This window comes from Anthonomus grandis, chromosome 10 (genome assembly GCF_022605725.1).
Source record: "Anthonomus grandis grandis chromosome 10, icAntGran1.3, whole genome shotgun sequence".
In the NCBI taxonomy this organism is placed as follows: Eukaryota; Metazoa; Arthropoda; class Insecta; order Coleoptera; family Curculionidae; genus Anthonomus; species Anthonomus grandis.
In genome coordinates, this window is record NC_065555.1 from 24,201,904 (window position 1) to 24,229,024 (window position 27,121).

General features: G+C 32.7%; 1 protein-coding gene across 1 annotated transcript in view; it reads left to right on the forward strand.

Annotated features, from left to right (window-relative positions):
* The window catches only part of LOC126740902 (rapamycin-insensitive companion of mTOR), a 154,162-nt gene that overhangs the window by 25,872 nt on the left and 101,169 nt on the right, over positions 1 to 27,121 (forward strand). Inside the window, exons 7-10 of the mRNA XM_050447089.1 lie at positions 3,735 to 3,888; positions 11,850 to 12,159; positions 12,215 to 12,356; positions 26,864 to 27,002. Coding sequence (XP_050303046.1) covers positions 3,735 to 3,888; positions 11,850 to 12,159; positions 12,215 to 12,356; positions 26,864 to 27,002 — 745 coding nt within the window. The remainder of the gene's footprint in view (positions 1 to 3,734; positions 3,889 to 11,849; positions 12,160 to 12,214; positions 12,357 to 26,863; positions 27,003 to 27,121) is intronic.

Genomic DNA, 27,121 nt, shown 5'->3' on the forward strand with positions numbered 1-27,121 from the left:
CGAATGTATTATTTATTAATTTGTTTGCCTCATATTTAGTTATTGTGCATAATAGGAGAGATTAGATGAAAATTAACAAAAATAAATGGTATTATTAAAGTTATTAATCCAAGTTATACTAAAAACTAAAAATCTTATACAAAACACTACACTTTTAAGTATACTGGATCCTAAGATTACAGTAAGGATACTAAATACTTTTATAAATTTAACCATTCATTTGAACCTGGCCCAAAGAGTTAATACAATTTTCTAAACTTTATTTTTTGCCTTTTTTCTTTAGCAGTTTCTTCCATTAAGGAAGGAAACAGTTTCTCTGTTGCCGCTATTTTCGAACTTCATCTCGCACTGAAGCATATGGATACTAAAACAGATTTAAAAAGTGTACACGAGTAGCATAAATAAATTTTAAATGTAATTAATAATAAATTTACAATAATTTTTTTTTTAAATAATGACAACTCAGATGTAAAATAGCCTTTTTTCTTTCAGTGAATTGTGAAAGAAGTAGTCTTCCCTCTCTGGGACAGAACAAGTATGACAGTAACTGTAAAAAAAATAATTAAACTGGTTTTATAATGTCTTTGTAAGACAAATTATGGACAAAAAACTAAAAAACAAAATTTTAAACTTGTTTTCTTAATAAAAACACTGTTTTTCTTACCATAGCAAAAAATGTTTTTTTCCCAGAGAATGGAGAAAGAGGCAGATTTTATTGTGTCGCTGAAGGACAACAGAGGCGTAAAAATAAAATTTTAAACTTGTTTAATTAATAAAAATATGGCTTTCTTACTATGGCAAAAAAGGGACTTTTTCCCAGAGAATGGAAATCATACATCAATCATTAGTGTATCACATCATGTTTCGTCTATATAATACATAAATTGATTGACAATTCGAGTACTTTCCATTACAGCAGCCCTTTTGTTAACCATCTTAAACTTAAATCCAAGTTTTATCAGGTATCTCCGCAAGGTTGAGACTGAGAAATGTTTGTCCCTTGCCGATAAGGTGTCCTTAATCATCTCTATGGTCAGAAACTCATTGTTTTTGTATTTAGAATACACAACTTTCCTTAGCAATTTGGCAATATCCGTGTCAAGTCCCTTTGATTGTCCTGCATCTTTCCTTTTTTTTTCTATCTTTAATCCCTTTTTTTACAACCTAGCATATTGTACTATAGGGAACCCCTGTTAAAAACGCTGTTTTTTGCAAAGCACTACAATCATTTGTGAACTTACGATCATTCCTTAGATTGTTAGATTATTCCTTAGATTGATAGAATAGATTGATTGACATTTAAACAAATTTTTTTGGCGTCTGCACTTAAACAATTGCATTTTAAAACTGCTTGATTTTCCCCTATAGCTTCTACTTCTCTTGCGTCTTCCTCTGCTTCCTCAACACTAGAAAATGAACTATCAGAACTATGTGAGTCTAAATCACTGTCCAGATCACTTTTATTGTTTTCATCACAAATATTATTGTCTTTCTTGTGCACTCACGGCATTCATAAACCCGCACAAACACTTTCCTCTTCATTTGCCAAATTTTCCTACCTATTTTCCCAGGATCGAAACATTTTAAGGTCTTTAGGTATAATACCAAAACAAATCCACAAACACAAATAAAAAAAAACCCACTTCCTCAAAGTACAAATTAAAAAAAAAATTAGACGAATAAAGGCCAAATTCTAAATTCTCCACTTCATAAATGTGTAAAAAGCAAAACTGGCAAAACCCATCAAATAATAATCTCACATGACCTCCCTCCTAACTATTAAAGGTGATAGACCCATCCTTAAAGATCTCTTTAAAAACACGACGAAAGTAATACAAAAACAGCCCAAAAATTTAACTGGGTACGGCCCCGTAATCCTCAAAATCAGTGGGATAGAGAGAAATACACAATCACTTGCACAGCTTAAAGTAGGAACGCCAGAACGCAGGTGTTTAATCTTTGTTTAATAGACTGGCTAAAAAGAGGTGAGAAGTCTGTGAGGGCTGGGAGTGTTTAAAATGTTTTGTAAGATGCTTGGATTTAAGTGCGCGGTCAATTTTTTGATATTATTTTCGTGTGATATAGGCGCACGGACTATTTAGTGCGGCATCTACGACACATCAAAGATAATAGATCTCTGAACTGGACTTTACCTTTGTTGGATCACCTATTTTGTGCAGAGGCTTGACTACTGCAAGTTTGAGACTCTGGAAACTGGCCATATTTAAATGACTTGCCGACTATAAAATAATAATCAAGTTAGTTGAAATCTCATCCTAACCAGAGCTGTGTTTGTTTTTTATTATAATACATATTTCTGCTTCCGAGGGAGGAGCTAAAGACATGCATTGATTAATTTGGTTAATATTAACTTTAAATTGATTTTATGTTTTTTATAGCTTCTGGAGCTGAACTTGACATAAATTGATGAAATTGATTTGAAAGTGTAGATTGTCATGAAAACCAAATTGGTTTTGATTTTTAGAACTACCCCTAACCTGTTTTACAATCTAGCAAGAAATTTTAGTTATATTATCACTATTTTGAATTTTCTCCTCAACATAATTTTTATGAGACTGGGTAAGGAGGAAATTATACCTACGCTTTTCTGCTCTATATAGATCTTTATAGTCAGCATTTTTACTACACATCATAAACAATATGTCAAGTCTACTTTTACATGCACTTATCTCATCAGTTTGAAAGTAATTTTGTTTTTTCTTTTTACCATGGAAATTTACTTTTTGTAATAGGAAGCATTGCACAAAAATTGATTGGATAATATAGGGATAGTATTCATAAACGCTTCCCACTGGTCGTCTATCGTTGACTGGTTAATTTCAAGCAGAGGCGCCCAATTTACTTGACCTAGCAAGAATTTAAATACATTTTTATTTTTAACACTAAAATTCGTTTTTAAATTTTTATTACCTCAAAGCTACCAAATTCAAATGTCAACTTTTGAGCAGTGTGATCTGAAGTATGGGGGGAAAACATTAAGATTTGTAAAAATGTTATCTATACATGAATTTTATTACCTTGTATGCGAGTGTGTTCTGTGATTGATGGTTTAATGTCAAATAAACTCAATGGCATTCCTTCCCTCAAGCAGCATATCCAGGTTGAAATCTCCAGCCAAAAAAATCAAGAAATTTTTATTAACTAAATTGCACACAATTTGATCTAATTTATTTATTAAAATTTGTGGGTTTTCTGTCCGATAAATAGACAAAACTATAATTTTTTGTTTACCGATGTGAACTACTGCAGAGGCACATTCAAAGACAGATTCTCTGATAATGAGTTAGGTCTCGTTTAAAAGAGCGCCTTCATATTTTTCTTCAACCAAAAGAAATTACGAAAGTAAGCCCTTAAAATAATGTTATTTTCAAAATACGGTATCAGTGCTCTTAATTATGAGTAAAAAAAAAATATATTGATTTTTATCCAGCAAACTGGAATCGACGCCTTAGTGAAGATAGTAAGTCTTGGCAAAAAGTTACTTTTGAAATAATATTTTAAATTATTCTAACTTTAATTTCCAGCAATTTCTCATATCCTCTTTGATAACAATTTTTTTACAAGGCTGTACGACCTAAAGTTATCTCTTATTTTATAAATAATTCTAACTATTCCTTCTTCTTTATAAGGAACTTACACCAGCTTAGATTTTTTTACCCCTACTCGAGTAAATGAAAAAATAAGAAACTACACTTTTTATTATTCTCTTATAGGGATGAAAGGAAACTACGCCTTAATTGTAGCCGTCTTATATTACTTACAGTATTAAAGAGCTGGCCGGGATTGTTACATTTTTGCAGTCCAAAAGATACCGAGGGTTTTAGATCTATTGTTGATGTGCTTTATTTGCAACAAAGAGAAGTCAGGGTATGTTTTGCATGGTTCATAAATTTATTTTATATACAGGGTGTTCCGTCAATCATGTCACAAACTTCTAGGGTACATAGAAAACGTCAAGGAAAAAAAGAGAAGTTCATATGAACGTGGGTCCGGAAATGCTTCCTCAGGGAGCTAGATCTCTTTGAAGATAACATTTAAAAACTATAGTTTTTGTTTTATAGCTTCAAAACTACTGCTACCGCAACCGATTTTGAGACATAAATAATTATTGTTAGTACGTTTATCTTTTTTAACATATTAAACAAAAATTATTTTAACCAGGGGCGTGCGAACCAAGGGGGGTAAATGTATTGAGTAAATTTATCACCATTTCTCTAAGCATTTAATTTTTGCCCGTTTGGGCATCAGAATATGATGTTCTTATGTATTTTGCATAAGAAAGGTGCTCTCAGTAAAAATTGCTAAATATCACTGTTCTTATGAAAATTGGCTAAAAGCAAGTAATAAGATACAAAAATCAATTATACTTAAAAAATTAAATCTGTGCCGTAAATAAAAATAACTGTCTTAAAAAAATTAAGGTAGCACTCGATTAGTTTGGTAATAAATTAACTTAAGATGATATTTTACACTCACTGCAAAAAAGCAAAATCAAAAAAGATAAAAAATGACAAATCTGGACAGTATCATTGAATCTATAAAAACTACAATGAATCCATTTGATGACACACTAGAAATTATTTATTCAACATTTCTCCGGGTAAAGAGGTATCTGAAGAAGCTGTTGATTTCTTACTGAACGTTAAGGCGACTGGCAATCAACAAAAGCTAAATTTTATAAAATTTAACTAAAGTTAAATTTTATTGATTGTTCAACAACTCCTGGAAGATTCGAAAAACCTATCAAACTAAACAGATCTTGAATTTCGCTTTAGAGTACACAAGCAAAGTTGTGATGAGTCAAGTTAAAAAAAGGTGTTATTGAAAATGGAACATATTTGGCAATTAGTATTTGCAAAAAAATTCATCTAGAATATTGCTTAACATTTCCACCAGCACCATGCCACCTGCTCTTTTCTCGTGTACTGGTGAAATGTTTAAAACTCCTAAATGAACGTTATAGTAGGGGAGCCTTGGATGCTAAATTTGCAGTTACTAAAGCGTCATGGGGACCTATGGGATTGAGAAGATTAGGTCCTAAAACGAAAAAAAGTTTATGTTAAGTTTGCCATTTTAGTGGGGAGGTGAGCATTTACAAATCTTCAAAAATGTTAAAAACAGTTACATGGAAATATTCAAGCGTGTCAGATATTCAGAGGGGGCGTTAAGTGAACTCAAAAAAGTGTCATGTTAAAATGTCTGGCGATTTGGACGGGACCAAAAGTCATGACCGATTTTTAAAAATGTTAAAAAATAAATAGTTAGATGTAATTAATCAATATACAGTTATTTGTATAATTCTATCGTTTATTAATAAAAACTACTTAGAAAAATATTAAAAATAAATAGCTTAATCTTCATCCTCACTGGATTCCTCTAGAAAGTTGGTTTACACTTAGTAAATTTCTTCGTCATATCGTGTTTCTGTAAGTAACCATGGTTATGAACTTTACACATTTTTATTTATTTTATATTGTACTATTAGAAGGAAAACATACCTGAATGTAAATTTATATCTCCTAAAATGTCAGGTACTATGACGATATCTTCCTATGTTTCTAGACTTTTCTTTCTTGTTCTCATTATTATTGTAATGCATATAAAACTTATTGCATTAAATTAACATAATCGTTTTAATACAACAAACAAATCGGAGCGTCAAACCGGTACTATTGTGATCAGCTGAAATGGCATCATGGCGGCAGACGATAGAGTGAGGATGGCGCAAGAGAGTGAGAGGTAGAGAAAGTGTGAGAAGGAAAGAGAGACGCGAAGTGGAATATACATTTCTTAGTAGCTGTACGCTCCACGCTATATTTATGGTTTTAGCTACATAGCAAATCGTCAAATAATATTTTTTCCGTAATTCTTAAAGGATTTCCTTCAAAATAAAAAAAAATCAATCACGCTCGAGTATTTCAAGGATAGTTTTTTTTTACAACATTGTGATTCCCCATTTCCTTACAATCAGCTCAAATCGTCATTATTTTTTATTCAACTTACGTACGTCATTTAACTTACCATGTCTTTATCTGACGCGCTCGAGTTTTTCAGATGATAGATTTGTTTTACTAATCTGATGGACTGCTGTCAACGCATGACTCTATTGTAAGGATCCATATACAGGGTGTTTCAGAGTTGTGGTGCCAAAACCTTAGGGGAGATTCCGCTCAGCAAAATATGAAAAAAAGTTTATATGAACATGGGTCCGGAAATGTTTCGTTTCCGAGATACAGGGTGTCAACTTTTTTCCAAAAATTAAGTTTTTTATTAATAACTTAGAAATGCGTTAGTCGATTTCATTGAATTTTTTACAGTTTATTTAAACCATTATCAGACATCTACTGAAGCAATTAAATTCGATCCGAAATTTCCAGGGGCGTACCAATAGAGCAAGTATTTTGTCTTTTTGTAGAAAAAAATATCACCCTGCAACTTTTTTGCGGTTTTTATTTACTTATTTTAAAAAACCCACTAAAGTACAACTTTTTGGTCTCTTGACTTTTTTTAGTGTCTCGCTTCGTTTTTTAGAAAAAATTACAATACGGCACCACGGCACGTCTCTGAACTCCATAAGGAAAAATAAAAATGCTTAGAAATTATCCAAAAATGTATCGCAGTGTGTTTATTTTTGAAAACTAAAAAAAAACATCAAATAAAATTTTCTCTAAAATAATACATTATTTCTCAATTTTCTTAGTAGGTACGAGAATACATTTTTGTTAAAGTAATCACTGATAACAAAATTACAATAAATGTTCAAACTGACAACCTCCTGTTTCGATGCAAGCATTGCACCGTCTCACCATACTTTGTCGTACTCGTTCGAAAATACCTGCAGTGTTCTGAATAGTCCGACAAGAATCGAAAATTCTTTGCTGTAATTGTTCCACTGTTTCCACGGGGGTAGCATAAACAAGGTTTTTTAGGTAACCCCAAAGGAAAAAATCTAAAGATGTAAGATCTGGTGAGCGAGGAGGCCATGCAATGGGTCCTCCTCTACCTATCCATCGTCCAGGGTAAGCTTCATCCAAATAGTTTCTTACTTCTCGGTAAAAATGAGCCGGTGCACCGTCATGCTGAAATATCATTTGCTGCCTGCTATTTAATGGAACTTCTTCTAGGAGTCCTGGAAGAGTATTGCGTAAAAAATCTAAGTAAACATCTCCATTTAAGCGCGGTGGTAATACAAATGGGCCAATCAATTGATCAGCTACAATTCCTGCCCAGATATTTAGATGAAAACGCTGCTGGTGGCCTGTAACGTGCGTTGCATGAGGATTTTCTTCATGCCAAACATGATAATTATGGCTATTAAAATATCCATTTCTGGTAAACAACGCTTCATCGGAAAATAAAATGTTCCTATTAAACTGTGGATTGTTTATAAGGCTACGAAGATACCACTGGCAGAAAAAAACACGGAGTGGATAGTCGGCTGGAATCAATGCATGGACTTTTTGCAAATGGTAGGGATGCAGCAGCTGCTCATGCAATATTCTCCAGACTGAACTGTGTCCAATTCCCATAGCATTAGCTATTTCACGAGTGCTAACGAATGGTGCATTTCCACTCTTTCCAAAATTTCCGCCTCGGCAGCCACAGTTCGGGCAGTTCTTCTGGGAGCAACATCAGGCCGTGTTACACTCAATGTACCAGTTTCTCGTATTCGCCTTTCGATATTTGGAAATATTTTTCTGCTGGGATGTCGCCTATTGGGAAATTTTCGACGATAAATTCGTTCGGCTTCTCGAGAATTGCAACGGGCCTCACCATACACAAGAAGCATATCTGTTAGGTCAGCAAAAGTGTATTCCATTTTTTTTCACCACCAACTACCAAGATAGGTATTTTAGAACTAACACTGTTAAATTTAAACTTTAACAAATGCAGAGCGTTGTAAACAAAAACACTTACTTTGATACAAAAATAATCTTTAGAATGGATAGGAATGTAATTTCGGTATTTTCGATGTTAGTTACGATTATTTACGATTTCGATGTTATCTACGTGGTAATGTTTTTTTTAGTTTTCAAACACACTGCGATACATTTTTGGATAATTCCTAAGCATTTTTATTTTTCCTTATGGAGTTCAGAGACGTGCCGTGGTGCCGTATTGTAATTTTTTCTCAAAAACGAAGCGAGACACTAAAAAAAGTCAAGAGACCAAAAAGTTGTATTTTAGTGGGTTTTTTTAAATAAGTAAATAAAAACCGCAAAAAAGTTGCAGGGTGATATTTTTTTCTACAAAAAGACAAAATACTTGCTCTATTGGTACGCCCCTGGCAATTTCGGATCGAATTTAATTGCTTCAGTAGATGTCTGATAATGGTTTAAATAAACTGTAAAAAATTCGATGAAAACTTAATTTTTGGAAAAAAGTTGACACCCTGTATCTCGGAAACGAAACATTTCCGGACCCATGTTCATATAAACTTTTTTCTTATTTTGCTGAGCGGAATCTCCCCTAAGGTTTTGGCACCACAACTCTGAAACACCCTGTATAGTAGGGGTACATTATAGGGCATAAGGTTTCGCGCAAAATCCCTTAACAGTCTTACAAAGTTCAGCAAAATTTTATTAAAAAAATGGAAGAAGTCGATTATATATGTCATCACGAGGAAGCGGATACGAGGATGATTTTCCATGCTTATAAAATGGCATCAGAATCGAAAATTTTAGTAAAGACCTCTGATACTGATGTTTTGATTATTTTGCTGGTAAATAGACATAAAATTCAACAATCAGTAAATTTGGCTAGCTAATGCAACGACAAAAAATAAATATCAGCTCATGGAATGCATAAATTGCAACACATTAGCAGTGGAAGTTGGGATCCAAATTATGTCAAAGTCTTCCAGCTTTTCATGCGTTTACAGGATGCGATTACACGGCAGCATTTTATAATAAAGGAAAAGTAAAACTTTTCAAATAATGTTAAAAATTCAAGTTCAACGAGAAGTACCATATGGTTTTTGCATTTTTTCATTAAGTGATTAAGTTGATATTTTCATTAACGAAAGAATTGATTCAGTTCAAGAATTCATGGCAGGCATGTATGGTATAAAGACTGCAATAGAGTAGATAAAGCGAAAATAATTTTTGAAAAAAGTACAAAGTTTCGGCTTAAATACTATACTACCTTGCTGGTTATCACTCCGACCAAAAAATTTGCAAACGATTTTTGTTACTTCTATGTGGCTTCATGCAACGGAACCTCAGCCTGAGACATATGGCTGGCATATTGACGATTATCTAAAACCAACAGGATTTATTGGTGACCAAACATCTTTAACGGTACAAGAAATTATGGAAATGACAGCGGAAGAAAATAGTGATGAAAAAATTTTCTTCTTTGAAATAGACTTTTCTTCTGATAAATTTGAATAATATTTGAATATATTTTTTAACTTAAATATTGTTCCATTTTCAATAAATTAAATTTTTATAAAAAACTAAAATTTCATATTTTATAGTGTTAATTTATTTGCTTTGAATCTGTCGCATGCATTGAGCCGCACGAAAATCTTGACTTCGACAAAAATCGACAACCGGGATTTTGCACAAGTTTTTCGCAGGCAACCCTATACCATGATGTTTGCACTAAAATTAATTTTAATTTGATATAAATTTTATCGCGTAACTCGATAGTTGCAAATTGCTACTGCGACTTACCTGTACACACTTGGCAACCCAATAAATGCACAAGGGAAAAGATTAAAGACGGCAACTTAGTGGATGCATGTAGCACAAGTTAGATACTTTCGATTAGTAAATAATTTAAGGAGTAACGGAATGAGTGCAATGTTGTTAAAAAACTAATTACTTATACTTTGCACAAGATTTTTCAGACAACCTTTGCGAAATCTATTTGTAGATATATTAAACGGTATAAAAAAATATGTTTTAACCGGTAACGTCATGGGTGAAGGTCATAGTATGGTGAGATCCTTTATTATGATAAAAAGAGAATTAATACCGTGTAGAATCGGTTACTGACAATGACAAGTTATAATAATGAATGATATTCCATTTACCGAAAAGCCATAATAATAGGATGCGTCCTCAAATACAAATATTTTTACGGGTTGTGGCTTGTTTCTACTCTAGGACTGTATTAAGAAAATTTAATTGAAGCTATCTATGGATGATTTAAATCAATTTTCAGGATGCAATTTTATAGTGATTGAAAGAATTTTTGATATGGTAGATATAAATTTATGTAATTTTTAAAAGTACTGGATTGCACAGTATTGTGGGACAGCAGAAAGTTAGAAGTTCAGTCCTGATTAATTCTCGAACCTTGTTAACATGCACTATCGTTTTTCGGCAAATGAACTTTAGCATTAATAATAAAATAATTTAAGGTGGCATTCATTTTGTTAAAAGGACACACAGCAATTTCCTAGCAATCGCTAGGAAATGAATTGGTAGATAAAGAGGCCAAGGAAGCAATTAAGAAATATAGCATTCTTTCCAAAGTACACTTTAGTGATATAGTTCTAATTATCCGAAAGAGGTTTTCAGTAACTTGGAAAAGAAAATATTCTTGCATATTTAGTAAATAGTTCAAATACATACACTTTAATAAAAGCGTCCCTTAGCAGTTACAGTATGGTTTCCAAATGTAACTTTCCAAGATAATTGATATCTTTGTTCCTTTTAACACCTTTCTTTAGATTTCTAGTGGGTCATGGTAATTTTAAGAAATATTTACATAAATTAGGAACAAATGACTCATATATATGTAATTGTGACAACCAGTCAATTGATGATTTGAACCATATTTTATTTGAATGTAAAAATAATATTGATGCAGTGATGTTTCTGCATAATAAATTGAAAGGGCTTGGCTTGCTTCCTATGTGTCATACTTCACTTATGGCAAACGTAATTGCGGACGATAGAACGGAGTATATTTTCCTAAAATTTTTGAAATTGTCTAAAAGGAAAATATAACTTGAACGTATATGCACTAGTTAATAATTTTAGTTTTTTGGAGATCCCTTTGTTTTTCCCTATTGTTTACCTACGTATCCGAGCCCCCCTATGTTTTGTCTTTTAAAAAATGTCCTGCATTGACTCCAGGACGAGAAGCGTGTGACCCTGTCTAAAATCCCTAGTATTAATCCTTCTTGCACTATTCCTTTTTTTATACTCTTTTTATTAGATACAATGTCATACTACCCAATAGTATAATTTTTTAAATACTATATTAGCAACTTGTTCTATTATGAATGAGTTTCTATATTGGAACACGTGTCTAAATGTGTCAAGCACAAGGCCAAAAAAACGATTTTAACGAAACAGAAAAACGAACGAGAAAAAATTCTGGTGCTGTATCTAAATTTACTTTTAGTAAATTTTTACAAAAACGATGATATTTGGCGTTTTTTTGCTGAGAGCACCTTTTTATGCAAAAGGCATAGGAGCATCATAATATGATACCCAAATAGGCAGAAATTGAAGTCCTAGAGAAATGGGGTTAAATTTACCAAAAATCCCCCTGGTTTCCACGCCGCTGATTAAAATATTTTTGTTTAGGAGGTTTAAAAGAATACACTTACTAACAATAATTTATGTCCAAAAATTGGTTGCGATAGCTAAAGAGGTTTCAAAGCTATAAAACGAAAACTAGTTTTTAAAGATTATGTTCAAAAAGCTCTAGTTCCCTGAGGAAGCATTTTCGGACCCATGCTCATATAAACTATTCTTTTTGACATTTTCTATCTACCCTAGAAGTTTTTAACATAATCAACGGAACACTCTGTATATCAGATTGTGTAATGAAAGTAAACATTTTGTTATTCAAGTTATTATTCACAGAAAGCAGTTCTTGATCTGCTGTATGACTTACTGGGTCTTCAGCAACCAGAATGGACTGAAGAATTGTCAGTTGCCTTAAGTGCAATTGATCCTTGTGAACTCCAATCGTCGTGGAGACTAAAGGAGGGTTTTGTGGCTGCTGAAGGAAAATCTATTTTGCCCCATCTGGCTAAAACAACTCCTTCACCTACCGAAATGCATTTAGCCCTTTTGCTGATGTGCTTTTTGGAATGTGGAATTTTGCCAGCCCTTACGGAGGTTATAACTAGTAGTGATACTTTTATTAGTGTCAGAGCGACTGTTTTATTAAGTAAGAGGAAGTTTTAATGAAAAAACACATGTTTTATGTATTAAAATGTTTTTAGGTGAGTTATTAAGACTTATTCAGCTCTATCTGCCTCCTGGATGTTGCAATGTTTCGCCATCCCTTCCAAAATTAATAGAGTATGCTACTAAAAGCAAACCGCAAGCGATGGGTGCTATTACGGCTCTACAACAGTTACATAAGTAAGTACTTTTCTCACAATTTATTTATTTTTAAGTGCTTTTCGTTTTTATTTATTTATTTATTTGGGACACAAATACATAAATACACTACAGCAGTGTTACTCAAACTTTTTTCGTGGCGGAACCCTTTTAAAAAACTAAATTTTTAATGGAACCCTAAACTAAAAGCAAAAGCAGTAATATGTGAATTGTTTATTAATAATCATACAAAAAAAGATAGATAAAGTAAGTAGTGAGTTAGTAAGCAAATGATAACACTAAGTTCATTTAATGCGAGGCATGTAATTGTTTTTTATTCCTCATCAACTGGGTAATGTCAGGCTTGATAGAAGAAAGTTGAATTCTCATGTCTGGTTCGGCATCCAGTCTATTGCGGTATTTTGTCTTTTTAGCTGTATATGCTGAAAATCCCGTTTCACACAAATACGTTGTTGGGAACGGTAGAAGAACATTCAAAGCTTCTGTGGCAAGTTGTGGATATTCATCACGAACCCTGCACAAAAAATCATTTAGTGAAATTGTTTTAAACAATGATTTCATGCTTGTATCCGATGTCATTTCTAGAAATGATTCATAGATCTGATTTGACATATTTTCAGGCTTTGGCAATTTAGATGAAAAAGGGTTTTGAATCCATGAGTTTATTTTCAGTTTTGTATTCTGTTCTTTAGGAAAGTAAGATTCAAAAGTCCCTTGCAGTCATTGAGATATTGCACCAATTCAACAAATATTTCATATTTAAATATTTCTGTATCACTAAGACTATGGTGACTAAGGAACTCACTTAGCAATGAAAAGCTTTCGATTTCACTCTTACCAAAACAAGTAATCCAAAAATCAAATTTTCTTTTAAAGGCAGTTATTTTGTTGTTAGCATTGAAAACTGTTGTCTGTTTTCCTTGTAGTGACAGGTTTAATTCGTTAAGTTTTCCAAATATCTCCTGAAAATGCTAGTCTAAATAACTAGCTTTTATCGGACAAACGGTCTTTTAAATTAAAAGGAACATCTGTAAAAAAAGCTTCTAATTCTGTTTCTAGTTCAAAAAGCCTTGTCAAAGTTTTACCCCGAGACAACCATTTCACTTCAGTATGGAGCAATAGTGCTTTTTGATCGCTACCATAATCTTCACATAATATTGAGAAAAATCGGGATTGTAGTGGACGTGACTTGACAAAATTAATTATTTTTGCTGACTCATCAAGAACCAATTTTAGATTTGGTGGCATTCTCTTAACCGCGAGTGATTGTCTATGCAGGATGCAGTGGCTGGAACTACAATTTGGCGCTTTCATTTTTATTCGTGATATTGCTCCTGCTGTTCTATCTGTCATTGCCTTGGCTCAATCGGTACAAATATCAATGCAATCATTCTAATCGAGTTGGTTTTCTTCAAAAAATATGTTAATCGTGTTAAAAATTTCTTCTCCGGTTGTGTTAGTAGGCAGCGATGAGCACATAAGCAAGTCTTCTTCAAGCGAATGTTTATATGGATATCGCACAATTACTAGCAAGATGGCCAGTCTATCCAACATCAGTCGACTCATCATTTGCAAGACGAATTTGTTAGTTTGAAGCCGTGAAACCAGTTCTTGTTTTATGTTTGCTGCGATATCTTCAATTCGGCGCGTAACTGTATCGTTCGAAAGCGGCACTGTAGATTGTAGAAAGATGCTTTACAGATTTTTCGTCGAGCATACATTTTGTTATGTCTATTACACATGGTTTTATTAGCTTTTCAGCGATAGTGTGCGCTTCTCCTGCTTGGGCGGCAATGCGGTAACTAACCAAATACGATGCCTCCGTGGCCTTTTCATTCACAGTCTGAGTCGCATACGTCATAGTTCTTTGGCTTCTTAATAATTGTTCTTTTTTACGTAGAAAAAATTCTTTACTTTTGTTTTTGAAGTCGGGATGTACAGTTTCTAAATGTCGGCGCATCTTAGCAGGTACCTTTTGCAGGTATTGGGAAGGAGTTTGCTGCACAACATACGAAGAGGTGAGCCGTTGGAATATCACCTTGATTTGAATTTGACGGATCATCCAAGCGAACCACATTTTTTGCAACACCTTTAAGCCAGCGGTTCATTCTTCTCTAACACTAATTTGATTTGGTCAATTTTATGACAAATAGTATCTCTTGACGCATTTACAACCACTACGAACAACAACATAAATATATACGAACAACAATATAAATATAAGACAAGCAAACGTAAAATACTGAGCGCGGTGTGATTAAATTTTGCGGTACGTTGCTTGATTAATAAATTCTCCGCGCCAAACAATCCTCCTCTATATTATACCAGGAACCATCGAATCATCTCGAATTCCTCAGAAACTTCGAAGCACCAGACGATTTTTTCCAAATTACGCGTCGACGCACGAGCGCGAGAAACAGCGCGACGAACCGAGGTCATTCGATTGCTTATAAGCCGGGGGCGAATGGTGGCGTACTACTAACGCTGTAACATTTCGATGTAAAGGTCGGGCATTTACTTAATAATACATATATTAAATTTTCGTATATGTACCAGTAACACCTAGATGTAGGCGTTTCCTTTTGGTTATTTATTTTTATTTTAGGTAACTTTATTCTTATAGGGTCCACTTTAATACATGCATTCATTTATTATGACTGCCGGCGGAGCCCTATCCGGTGGAGCGCCGGGGCTCCGCGAAGCACACTTTGAGTAACGCTGCACTACAGTATTCACGAGTTCACTGCAAGTGCAATACGTACGTACGTACCATAGTGCGTGAAGTTCGCCAAAATTGTAAATTTTAACTTGTCTAAATGTATAATGCCGTGCTAAAACAAGAGCTCGTATCGGATTTTCTTAAATTTTTCAGATATTTAAAGATTTCAAATAAAATTGAAAATATTTTTTTCCACGTTATTAATTAAAAGCTCTTTTTGCTACAGTCAACACATCACTGTAATATACACTGTGTCCAAGATAAGGATGTTTATCATGGGGATCTTGAAAAACAATAGATCTACGAAGATGGTTAAATTAGTGAAATGTTGCGTATTTTTAAGGCCTAGCAATATGCCGTTTAGAAATTTTCTCGTACAACGTTTCGATTTGGAGAAACCATCAAGTATATCCTATATGAAATAGTATATTTTATTACGAATACAACGATATATGACGCAATATGATTTTGCAATATTTAAATTGGAAAAAATTGGTTTTTAATAAATTCGGTGTAGTGGGCGGTGAAATGATGGCGCTGAGTATGGAGTAGTAGGTTATTTAAAAAAAATATGTTTTAACCGGTAAAAAGGGAATTAATACCGTGTAGAATCCGTTACTGAAAATGACAAGTTATAACAATAAATGTTATTCCATTTACCGAAAAGCGATAGTAATAGGATGTGTCGTAAAATACAAATATTTTTATGCTATTTTATGTTATAATAATAATAATAATAATAATAATAATGACTTTTATTTTCCCATATAATACAAAGATATAAACTTATTGCTAAGGTCTATTACGGCGCAGTCTAGCTTATAGCTACTCTACTGAACCCTATACCTTAAGCTAAAACTAACTACATAACAATTTACATAGGTACTATAATTTATATAAAAAAAGCAAGTTATATGTAAATTCGTGAGTTTAGTATTTCATATCAATAAGTACTACACCCTAAACATTATTGCAATCAGATTAGCCACTATAAAACATCATAATATACTACATCAAATATTTAATGTAAGACCTAATTTTTCTTTTAAAAGATACTTCCGGCAAATGTTTCAAATTATTTGGAATCCTGTTGTAAAGCTTCGCTATATTATAAATAAAAGATCTCTCAAAGATAGACGTGGAGTGACGTGGTATGGTTATAGAGCCTTTGTCGCGAAGATCTAAGTTATGTATTTCAGTGCGAAACTTAATTTTTTTGTATAAATATTCTGGACATTTCCTTGCTATTATTTTATAAACTAAAACTATTGAGTGATAAATACGCCTCTCATCCATTCTAAGCCAGTTCAACTCTCTTAATTTAGCCGATACTCCCTGTTCCCTGCCCCGCAGACCCCCAATTAACCTTACGCAATGATTCTGTATTAGTTGGATACGGTATTTATCTCTTTCTAGCAAACATGGTCCATATACTACATCTGCAAAATTAAAATAAGAAAGCACTAAAGAGTCACAGAGCATCCTTTTCATTGCAGTTGTTAATAAGTGTCTTTGCTTAAATATAAGTTTTAAATTGATAAAGGCTTTCTTTATACACATATTAATGTGTTGAGTGAACCTTAAACTGCTATCTAAAATTAGGCCCAAATTCTTAGCAAAATCGGTGACAATAAGACTTTCGTCATTTAACGTTAATTTAATATTAGGTAATTGTGAATTTTGTGCCCTGTTTCTACCAAAAAGTAAGACTTGAGATTTAGAAGGATTGAGCTCTAAACAATGTTTCTGTGAGATTGATAGAAGCGTACTTAAATCTTCATTTAATTGATTTATGGTTTGTAGCAATTGGTGTAACTTACAGGATTTATACATTTGTGTATCATCTGCGTAAAAATGAAGAAGTGCAAATGTAATGTATTTGGCCATCTGTGAAGTATACAATGTAAACAGAAGAGGTCCCAAAATGGATCCCTGTGGAACACCAAATAAAAGCTGTTTTGCATTGGACAATTTACTATTCAATTTTACCCTTTGACTTCTACCTTGCAAATAACTAGCAATTAAGGTGCATGAATGTATATTAAAACCCAGATATTTTAAAATTGCCAAAAGAAGAGTGTGATTTATCCTGTCAAACGCTTTTGAATAGTCTAGAAGAATAAAGACAGTTAGTTCGTCATTTTCGATAGCTTGAATAATATCATCTGTGACCTTCAAAAGCGCCGTCGAGCAACTGTATCCTGGTCGAAATCCAGACTGTACTTCCGGTAGTAAATTATATTTTTGTACATATTCCCTTATCTGGATATTAAGAATTCTTTCTAAGACCTTAGAAAGAGTAGGAAGTATACTAACCGGGCGTAAGTCCTTCAATTCTACAGGATTATTTACTTTAGGAAGAGGTGTTACCAAAGAGCATTTCCATTTATCAGGAAAAGATGATCTTTCTATACTATAGTTTACTAAATGTGTTATTACAGGGAGAATTATAGGACAGCAAAGTAGCAACATATCAATACCAATATCATCATCTCCAATGGCTTTTGATTTAATTTGAAAAAGAGCATCTTTAACTTCTTGATCCGTAGCTAATCTGAAATGAAAAACATTGGCCTTTGATAATGTATTATTAAGGTAAAAATTTAACAAATCCGCATCAGGATTAACTTGTGGTATATTAACAAAATAGTTGTTAATATCCTCTGCAGACCAACGCTCCGGAATCGCACTATTTTTTGATGACACATAAATATCTAAGTCACGCATCAATTTCCAATTTTCTCTAGATCCGTTAATTCTGATTTGATTTTCAAAATACCCCCTCTGTTCCCTCTTAAAAGTTGCACTTACATAATTTCTTAACTCTTTATAAGATTCCCAGTCATCACGCAACTTACTCCTCTTATACTTAGTTAGAGCTTTATTTCTAAGTGACATTAAATATTTTAAATTAGGTGTTATCCAAGGAATTTTTTTCTTAGTAATGCGTACAGTTCTTTTTGGAGCGTAAATATCAAAAAGTTCTATTAAACAGTTGGTAAATGCATCGATCTTAGCGTTTAAATTTGTCAAATAAAAAATTACATCAAATGGAATGGTCTCTAGTTGCCTAGTGAAATCCTCCTTGTTAAAATTTTTAAAATCTCTATAAGTATGAAAAAAAGCCTCCGGCTTTGCTACTTTTAAGATTAAGTCACATGTTAGAAAATAGTGATCTGAAAAGTTAGAATTTAAATCTATTTTTATAGGTATTTGCTAGCAAACACAGTAGAAATTAAAGGTCTTATTTCACCAGAAATTCCTTTTATTATGACGACCGGTTTCGCGATTACAATATCATCGCATCATCAGGTCGAGGACTAAAAGTAAAAGACACAATTTACATAGATACTATGCTTATCAAAAATTGGTAGAATGCTGAATAAAATCGAATTTTAAAGCTTTTTTTTTTTTGTTTTGTTTTGACAAATCTCGTTTTTAACAATGTAAGTACGCTTTAAAATTCGATTTTATTCAGCATTCTACCAATTTTTGATAAGCATAGTATCTATGTAAATTGTGTCTTTTACTTTTAGTCCTCGACCTGATGATGCGATGATATTGTAATCGCGAAACCGGTCGTCATAATAAAAGGAATTTCTGGTGAAATAAGACCTTTAATTTCTACTGTGTTTGCTAGCAAATACCTATAAAAATACATCCCAGAACATGGACACCATTCTCCAAACAATTTAAATCTATATTTACCGAACTAATAAATTCTTCATGCGAACAAATAAATAAATCCAAAAGTGTTTCACCTGAGAGTCCTTGATGAGTAGGTTCATCCACCATTTGCTTTAAACTTAAAGACTCTAGAATGGATAAGAAGAGTTCAACAACATTAGATTGCAGATTAGACATATTTACATTAAAGTCGCCCATACACAAGAAAAGGTCACATTCTGTTAGTAAAGTGGAAACATTTACCTCAAATTCATCATAAAAATTATTAATATTACTATTGGGCGGCCTATAATAACATCCTACTATAAATATCTTGTTTTCAATTTTGATTTTTAACCATAATTGTTCTGCATAATTCCCAGTTAAACAATTAATTATTTGAAAATTAATAAAACTCTTTACATAAAACATTACCCCCCCTCCTCGACCAGTAGAGCGATCTTGCCTAACTAAATTATAGCCTGGAATTCGAAGAAACTCATCCGTCGTGTAATTAGTTAACCAGGTTTCAGATAACCCTACTATATCTACATTATTATCTAATACATAAGATTTAAAATTAATAAACTTTGGCAACAAGGAACGAATATTAATTTGACCTATTTTTAGTTTGTCCGTCATATTCTTTAAATGATTTTATAATAGGTAAATTAAAAATAAATAAACAAAAAAGTATATACTCAAAATATGATAACAAGAAGTATTAAGCAGTAATTTCATCTAAGTCCATATCATTCCTAATTACTAAGTACCTTTCACCATCAGCTTTTCGAACTAAAATGTTGCCATTTCTGTGCCAAATATATTTATACGAGTCCTTTAAATGCTGCTTGGTCCTCTTAAGAAGTAGATAAGTTTCTTTTGTGAGCTCCCCTTCTATATAAATCGGTGTCGCTGAATCTCCCATACCTGAATTGCTTGCAGTGATTTTCCCCTTGGTGGCCCTGGATCGTAGGAGGCGCTGCTTTAAATTCTCAGATTTCAAGGTAATTATGGTTTTAACCCCATTTTTAACCGGTATGTGTTGCATCTTGTCCACATCACTTTCTTTGACGTCTGGACACACCCTATGTAGCAATTTTAATACACAAGTATCTTTATTTTCCACTTTAACAGAAGCTAGAAGTCCAGTAACACAAACATTATTTTTTATTTTAGCAGTCTCGTTCATATTTATGGCTGATTTCAGTTTTTGTACCTCCTTTTTTAATTCTTGGTTATCTCTTGCGATCTCAGAAACCATCTCCGACAGAACTTTGGTGCGTTTTAATTCATCCTCGTACTTCTCATTTAAAAAATCCATAGATTTTCTCATTTCTCTGACCTCACTCTGTAGCTCCTGAATTAAAACTTTTAATTCAGTATCACGCGATGTAAGAGTCTCAGACTGTGGAACAAAGAGGGACGAACTCCTTCTGTTTTGATCCATAAATGACGCGTCCTTGTCTCGAATTGAAGTAGTTGGCTGTGAAAAATGACTCGATGATCTACGAACACAAGTACTGCAGTTCCAGGGTGTCCTATCCTCCTGCATAATTCGTGCCTCAACCTCCGATACATTCCCACATATTAAGTGGTAAAGACCTTTACATATGCCACATTGCAATTTTATTTTCTTGCCTATTCCTTTCCCACAATGGCGGCAACTTCTTGGAAGCGTCATCTTTATTCAGTCGCGGGAAAATTAACAGACAACGGCAACCCCGCTTTGAGCCTGTGAGCAAGTACCACGTACTACTGCACGGAGCTTAATCGTTTAGAGTCCGGTTGGCGGATTACGGCTTATAATAACGGCAATACAATACAATAAAAAAATAGTATTCAGGGACTATTTACCATCAAAATCCATAATACTCGATGCACTCGACAGCTCTCAACAGAAAAATGATGTTTTTTAGTACACTAAAGGCTTAATTTACAAAATTTTAACGAGAGCACTTTATAAACAAACTTATCGAATCTAGTACAACGTTGCCTAGCCCTGCCTTATTATTACTCTTGTTTCTAAATAATAAATTAAAATCAGGTTATTGACGATTTTAAAACTTTATTCACATACGTCGGTATTAACGTAAGTAACTACTTACTAGAAACCCAAAAAAACTAATTTGGATTGTAGATAAAGTTCAAACAAATTACCATTATTTTCCAAACACAGAAAACGCCATCTAACTGTCGAATTTAAAACACTTCTTAACATAGCTATAACTGTTGGTCAAAACGGTAAATTGATATTTCCTGAAGATACTCCTAATATGAACATCGTGTACTACGTCTCTGACAGCAACTTATTCCAAGAACACTGTGTCTCATTTTGGATGAGATTGCAGGGTATCTCTGTCATTTTTTAGGATACAATTTTGCGGTTTTCGCGACCCTGTATTACTTTTTTTAAGACTTTTAAAGTTACAAACAGAAATATTCCAACTACATTTGTTCCTGAAATATAGGGCGAAAACAAAAATGTTCTCTTTTGGAGATGTTATTATTTCTCAGGTCCTTCATAAAATAAGAGAGATAAGATAAGAAAAAAAAATTAAAACTGCTTATAATAGATATTTTTATATAAAAGTCAGTAGCATATTTAAAAAAAATGTTTAGAGCACTGTTTTTAAGATACAATTTTACAAAAATAAAATAATACAAAAGATATTAATATTGATACAACTTAAGCTAGATAGTAAGACATAAATCAATGTTACAAATTAATTTAAAGAAACATCTTTAAGTCACGAGTCACTAATGAATTTGAGAGAACTCCTAAAACTGCTAAAAGAAACGTGCCAAGTCAAGACTTGATGACTGACGTTCTTTCGATATGTATGAAAGAACGTTGCATTTTAGTTATAGGATTGTGCTGTCCATAAGAACTACTATCAAAATCTACGCAGAAGTTAATTTTTGCGCCCGAAAATTCAGCCTATTTAAAAGATAATCACAGTCATGCCAGATATTAATTTAAAAATAAAACACAAGTCTGAATTATTACGCCTTAACCCAAGTGGGTCCAAAGAGAGAACTGACATGACTAATTTGTAATCAGTATGACCATTAGCTAATGGAACCTTAAGTTTAAAAGAACAATTTCTTAAGAATTTATTTTGGACTTTCTCAATCTTTTCAATATGCGATTTATAAAGTGGAGACTATACAGAACTAGCATACTCCAAACTAGAACGGACTAACGAACACAGAATTTTATCGACAGAGCATGAGAAGTCTTGACTGCTTCTAGTTATAAATCCTAGATTTCTATATGCTTTCTGAACTAACTTTTCAGTATGAGACACAAATGTCAACTGAGAATCGAAAATTACTGCGAGATCCTTAACTTCCGCTACCCTTTTTAAAATAGTGAAATCTATAGTATAATCAAATAATGTAAGATTGCGAATCCTTCCAAAAGTTATTGAATAACACTTCGGAACATTTAAATCTAAACCATTAGGGTTGCACCATTCACAAAGATTATGCATCCTGTATTAATTATCATTTAACATTTGAATCGATAGAAAAAACAATTTTAAATCATCAGCAAATAATAAAAATTCACAATTTCTTACAAATATTCCTATGTCATTAACAAAGATTGTAAAAAGCAACAGACCCACATGCGACCCCTGAGGAACGCCAGATGGCACAGAAAAGCTGCTAGATAAGAAGTTATTAAGCCGTATATATTGCGATCTACCCAGTAGATTGTCCCTTAGCCAACAAATAACATTTGATCCAAAACCCAAAGCTTGGAGCTTTGCCAGTAGAAGCGCATGATTAACTCTGTTGAACGCTTTCGAAAAATCCATGTAAACAGCATCAACTTGTGAACCAAAAGCATTCATAATTAACAGATAATCTTCATAACATATTAAGTTAGTAACAGTGGAACGACCTTTTTGAAAACCATGTTGATTATTAATAATAAAGTTTTTACATTGTCATGACATTTGTTTGGTTACAAGTGCATCCAAAAGTTTAGGCAAAGTTGACTGTATATAAACTTCTCGATAATTACTGACATCATTAGTATTACCAAAATTAAATATCGGCGTAATATACGAATTTTTCAAAAAAGAAGGAAATACTCCCGACATTCACGGAGTAGCAAGGTGGGTATGCCATCCGGTCCCGCAGAAGTCTTGCGCTGTAAAAAAAACCAAGAGATCAGATTTGCTAAAAAGTAATTGAGGGTTTTAAAAATAATTTTCATTTTAAGAAAAAGCAGTGGCGTAGTATTTTTCTCATTAAAAATATTCAATAGAAGACCTGTAGGGACGCCTCTGGTAGGGAAAATATTTTTTTTGCACATCAAAAAATGCGTCTTAGTGCATAGAATATAATATGTACCAAATTTCATAAAAATGTCTACAGTATTGTTTAAGTTATTATAAAAAAACAATTTTTTTTTTAAAATACCCTGTATCTCAAAAGTTAAGACGTTTAGGACATATGTTCATAGAAACTTTTTTTCTTAGAATGGGTCCAGGAATCATCCCCTTAGATATTAACACATCTTTAAGAAACACCCTGTATATGTGTAGAAAACTTACCCCATTCCAAATTCTACACCCCAATTCCACAAAAAATATAACTTAAAACTACAAATTACTCACGAGGCAACACCTTCCCAAAATGAAAATAAAAAAAGTCAACGTCAAAAGTGTCACTACATCACTACTGTCCCTTTTCCTAATGTCAAGTCACCCTAAGATGGCCGCCGTACGAAATTCCGTTTTGGCGAATCAAGTTTCATCGGGATGGTGGGCAGTACATGTTGCAATACAGGATGACAGTAGATGGACCAACAAAGTGATCCAGTGGCGCCCCAGAGAAACAAAAAGTAGTAGATGACCGCAGAAGTGGTGGGTTGATGATATCAGGGAGGTCGCCGCTAGAGGGGGGGTACAACTGTAGTCGTCGCTGCGAATAGATAGAGCAATAAAAGTGCGTGAATAACCCGTATTTCGATCCACTGGTTTTCGGCCCGGTTAGACTAGCGGAGTTTGCTTGTATTTTGATCGGACTAAACATGCTTTTAAATATTTTTTATTGTATGTGTAGGTATACTAATTTAATCGCCTATAAATTTAAAATTATTTGGTTTTATAAAACACTAAAGTTTTACAATATGAAATAGTTTGTTAAGAATGTTCTCAAATAAAATTAAAGAGTCATAGCGGCAGACAAAAAGTTATTGTTGAAATTTGCCAGATAAACAGGTACTTAATTTATACTATTTTAAACACAGATTAGAAACATAACCCGAGATGAAAAATTGATAAACGAAAATCGAGACATAGAAAACTTTATATTTATTTAAAGGCCTTATTATAAATAACAAAATTTTATAGCTAAATTTATATTACATTAGTGCATAAATTAATCATGTGTGACTTAAAAATTAATCACTATCAAAATCAATAGATGAAGAGTCTGAATTTATAATAATTAGTGGCTCTACTTAAAACTCTCATCATTGCATCCATACTCCACATTCGCTGCTTCAAGAACATGACCTGTTGGCCTTTTCCAATTTTCAGCAGTAACATTATTTAAAGCTTTGTCAAGTAGGTACAGGAGATATAGGAACATAATTCACATATTATTACAAAAATCAAAAAATAAATACTACAAAGAACAGCTATTGGAAAATAAAAACAACCCTCGTAAATTTTGCAAAACGATAAGAATAATCAAGGCAAATCTGATAATTTTAATGAATCTTGTCAACGCGGGAAAATCTTTGGTCGAAAAAATAAAAATTCCAGAACAAAACATACTTACCAAATTCTGATTTTTTAAAACCCATAGATAAAACTGAATCAAAAAGCAATATACTTAGCTTAAATACTAATAAAGCTCCAGGATTTGACAATATAACTGCTTTATTAATAATAAAAAACATTGATGACTATATTCTGAGTCCGTTATTGCATTGCATTTGTAAACCTCCGTTTTACCACCGGTATATGCCCAACTTATTTTAAAATTTGTAATGTCAAACCAATTTTTAAAAGCGGAGATAAAAGTAGTCGCACAAACTATCGCCTAATTTCCTTAATTTCGGCATTTTCGAAAAACTTCTTAAACCAAGAATGGTATACTCTATAAATAAAAACTAAATTTTGCTTGAAAATCAATTCGGATTGCGGCAAAACCTAGGAACTGAAAAGGCACTCACGCATGTCACAACAACAATTTACTCAAGTTTAAACGCACCAAGACCATCTACAGGCATTTTTCTCGATCTACGAAAAGCATTTGATACCGTTCATCTAATTTTTTTTACATTTATTACTCTCTAAAATGCAAATGTACGGTTTTCGAGGAGTAGTAGCACAGCTGTTAAAGAGTTACCTTAAAGGTCGTATCCAAAGGGTTACTATTGGTACTAGTGAAAGCTCACAAAGAATTGTGGAATATGGAGTCCCCCAAGGAATTGTTTTAGGTCCGGTGCTGTTCATTCTGTACTTGAAAGATTTTCTGGATCATCAGGAGGATTTTGAAATTGTCTTTTGCAGAAGATAGTGTGTCTCATAAATGGTAACACTTGGGAAGGAATAAAGATTAAATGCCAAAAGACCTTAAAATGGGTTAAAAATTGGCTAGACCTATATGTCTTAAATTGGAAAAAAACAAAAATCCTACCATTCCACATAGATTCTTGATCAAAACCACAGTTGGGAAACTTAATAATAGTACACGAAGATGATTGTACAAAAACGCTACCATGCAGATGCGTTAATAACGTTCAAATGGTCCAGAAAATAAAATATCTTGGTATAATTTTGGATAGCTAAATGCATTACAAATATCACGTAGAAAATATAAGTATCAAACTACAGAAAATCATATTTATTTTAAAGAAATTAAGGTCTTATATGAATAAAGGTAATTTAAAGACTATATAAAATTAAAAAAAAAAATTAATAAATTTTTTTTTTTTTTTATATACTGTAGCTTATTTGAGTCTATTCTTCAATATGGCATAATAGCATCGGGAAGCAGTTATGAATTAAGTAGCGTGGAAAAAGCACAGAAATGGTGTATAAAAACCGCATGTACCCAACAGATTTATTATTTAAAGAGTTTAGTGTTCTTATGGTAAAGCAACTTTATGCGACCAGACTCTTATCTTATGTTTCAAAGTACCCTCAAAATATAAAAGTGCTAAACAAAGAGATGTACGAAACTAGACAAATAAAGCTGAAATACCAAAAAATCTAATAGGGTCTCTCAGAAGTGCATTTCTTATATGGCACCTAAAATATTTAATCTACTTTCTACCGATGTAAAGAAAATAATGCACTTTAGAGCAAAATTTAAAAAAGCCGTAAAAGCATTTATTTTGACCTTTGATTATAGAAAATTTAAATCGAGCTTTGCATAAAAACCTTTTTTGCTTGTATCCAGACGAAATATTTTAGTCGCTTTATGTATTTGTTCATTGAACATTTTACGTTGCTGTTTAATAAGTACTATTTTAATTATATACATATGATCTTTTTGTAGTTATTTTATTTATACCTTGTTGATTTTATAATTTTATATGCTTAAAATTGATTAGTATAGTTTAATTAATAGAATTACTTAAGACAAAACTTACATAGTACTAATTATTAGAGCAGAACGGAAGGACGAAGAAACGCTACGCGCTGGCGCACTAGTTACGTTAGTAGATGTCTTCTTTTTCATAGTTAAGCGATGTCGCAAGACTGTGAATATGCTCTGTTTATTCATTTAATAATTTGTTTTTTTTTACTTAGTTGTATTTTCAGCAATTATTGAATTAACTATTTTTTAATTTTTTATTTAAAACATTTTACAGCGTCACTTTACCCATTTAATGATAATGTTTAATCCTATAATCATAACTTAAAAACAACTTAACAGCCTTTTTGGGCGGATTATTTAAATGTTTCTTGCTTCGGCATTCTTCTTGCTAAGTTTCGGCATTAATTTGTGCCATATTCAGGACAGAGAAACATAAATAATTTGTAGGTGATTTGCAATCAAATTAAAAATGCTGTTAAGTTTTTTTAGATCAACCACTTTGTCTCATTCAGTTTTCATCCAAGTGTTTACAAACGAAAATTCGAAATAATACGCATCTCTCACATTTTAGACTAATGCGAAAGCGTCCAGCCTCTTACAGTTTGCATCTGGACTATGTTATCAGGAACAACTCTACTAGTAAAAACAAAATGAGACAAGAGAGACACACTAGAAATAAGAGGCTTAAATCAAAGCTTAATCAAGTTAAAGTAAGTATTATTATTTAATTATGTACTACAGTTATAACTATATAATATTGTCCAATCATGAAATGCCTTAGGACAGTAATCACTTTTTCAAAGTTCCTCTTTACTGTGTGAAATAATAC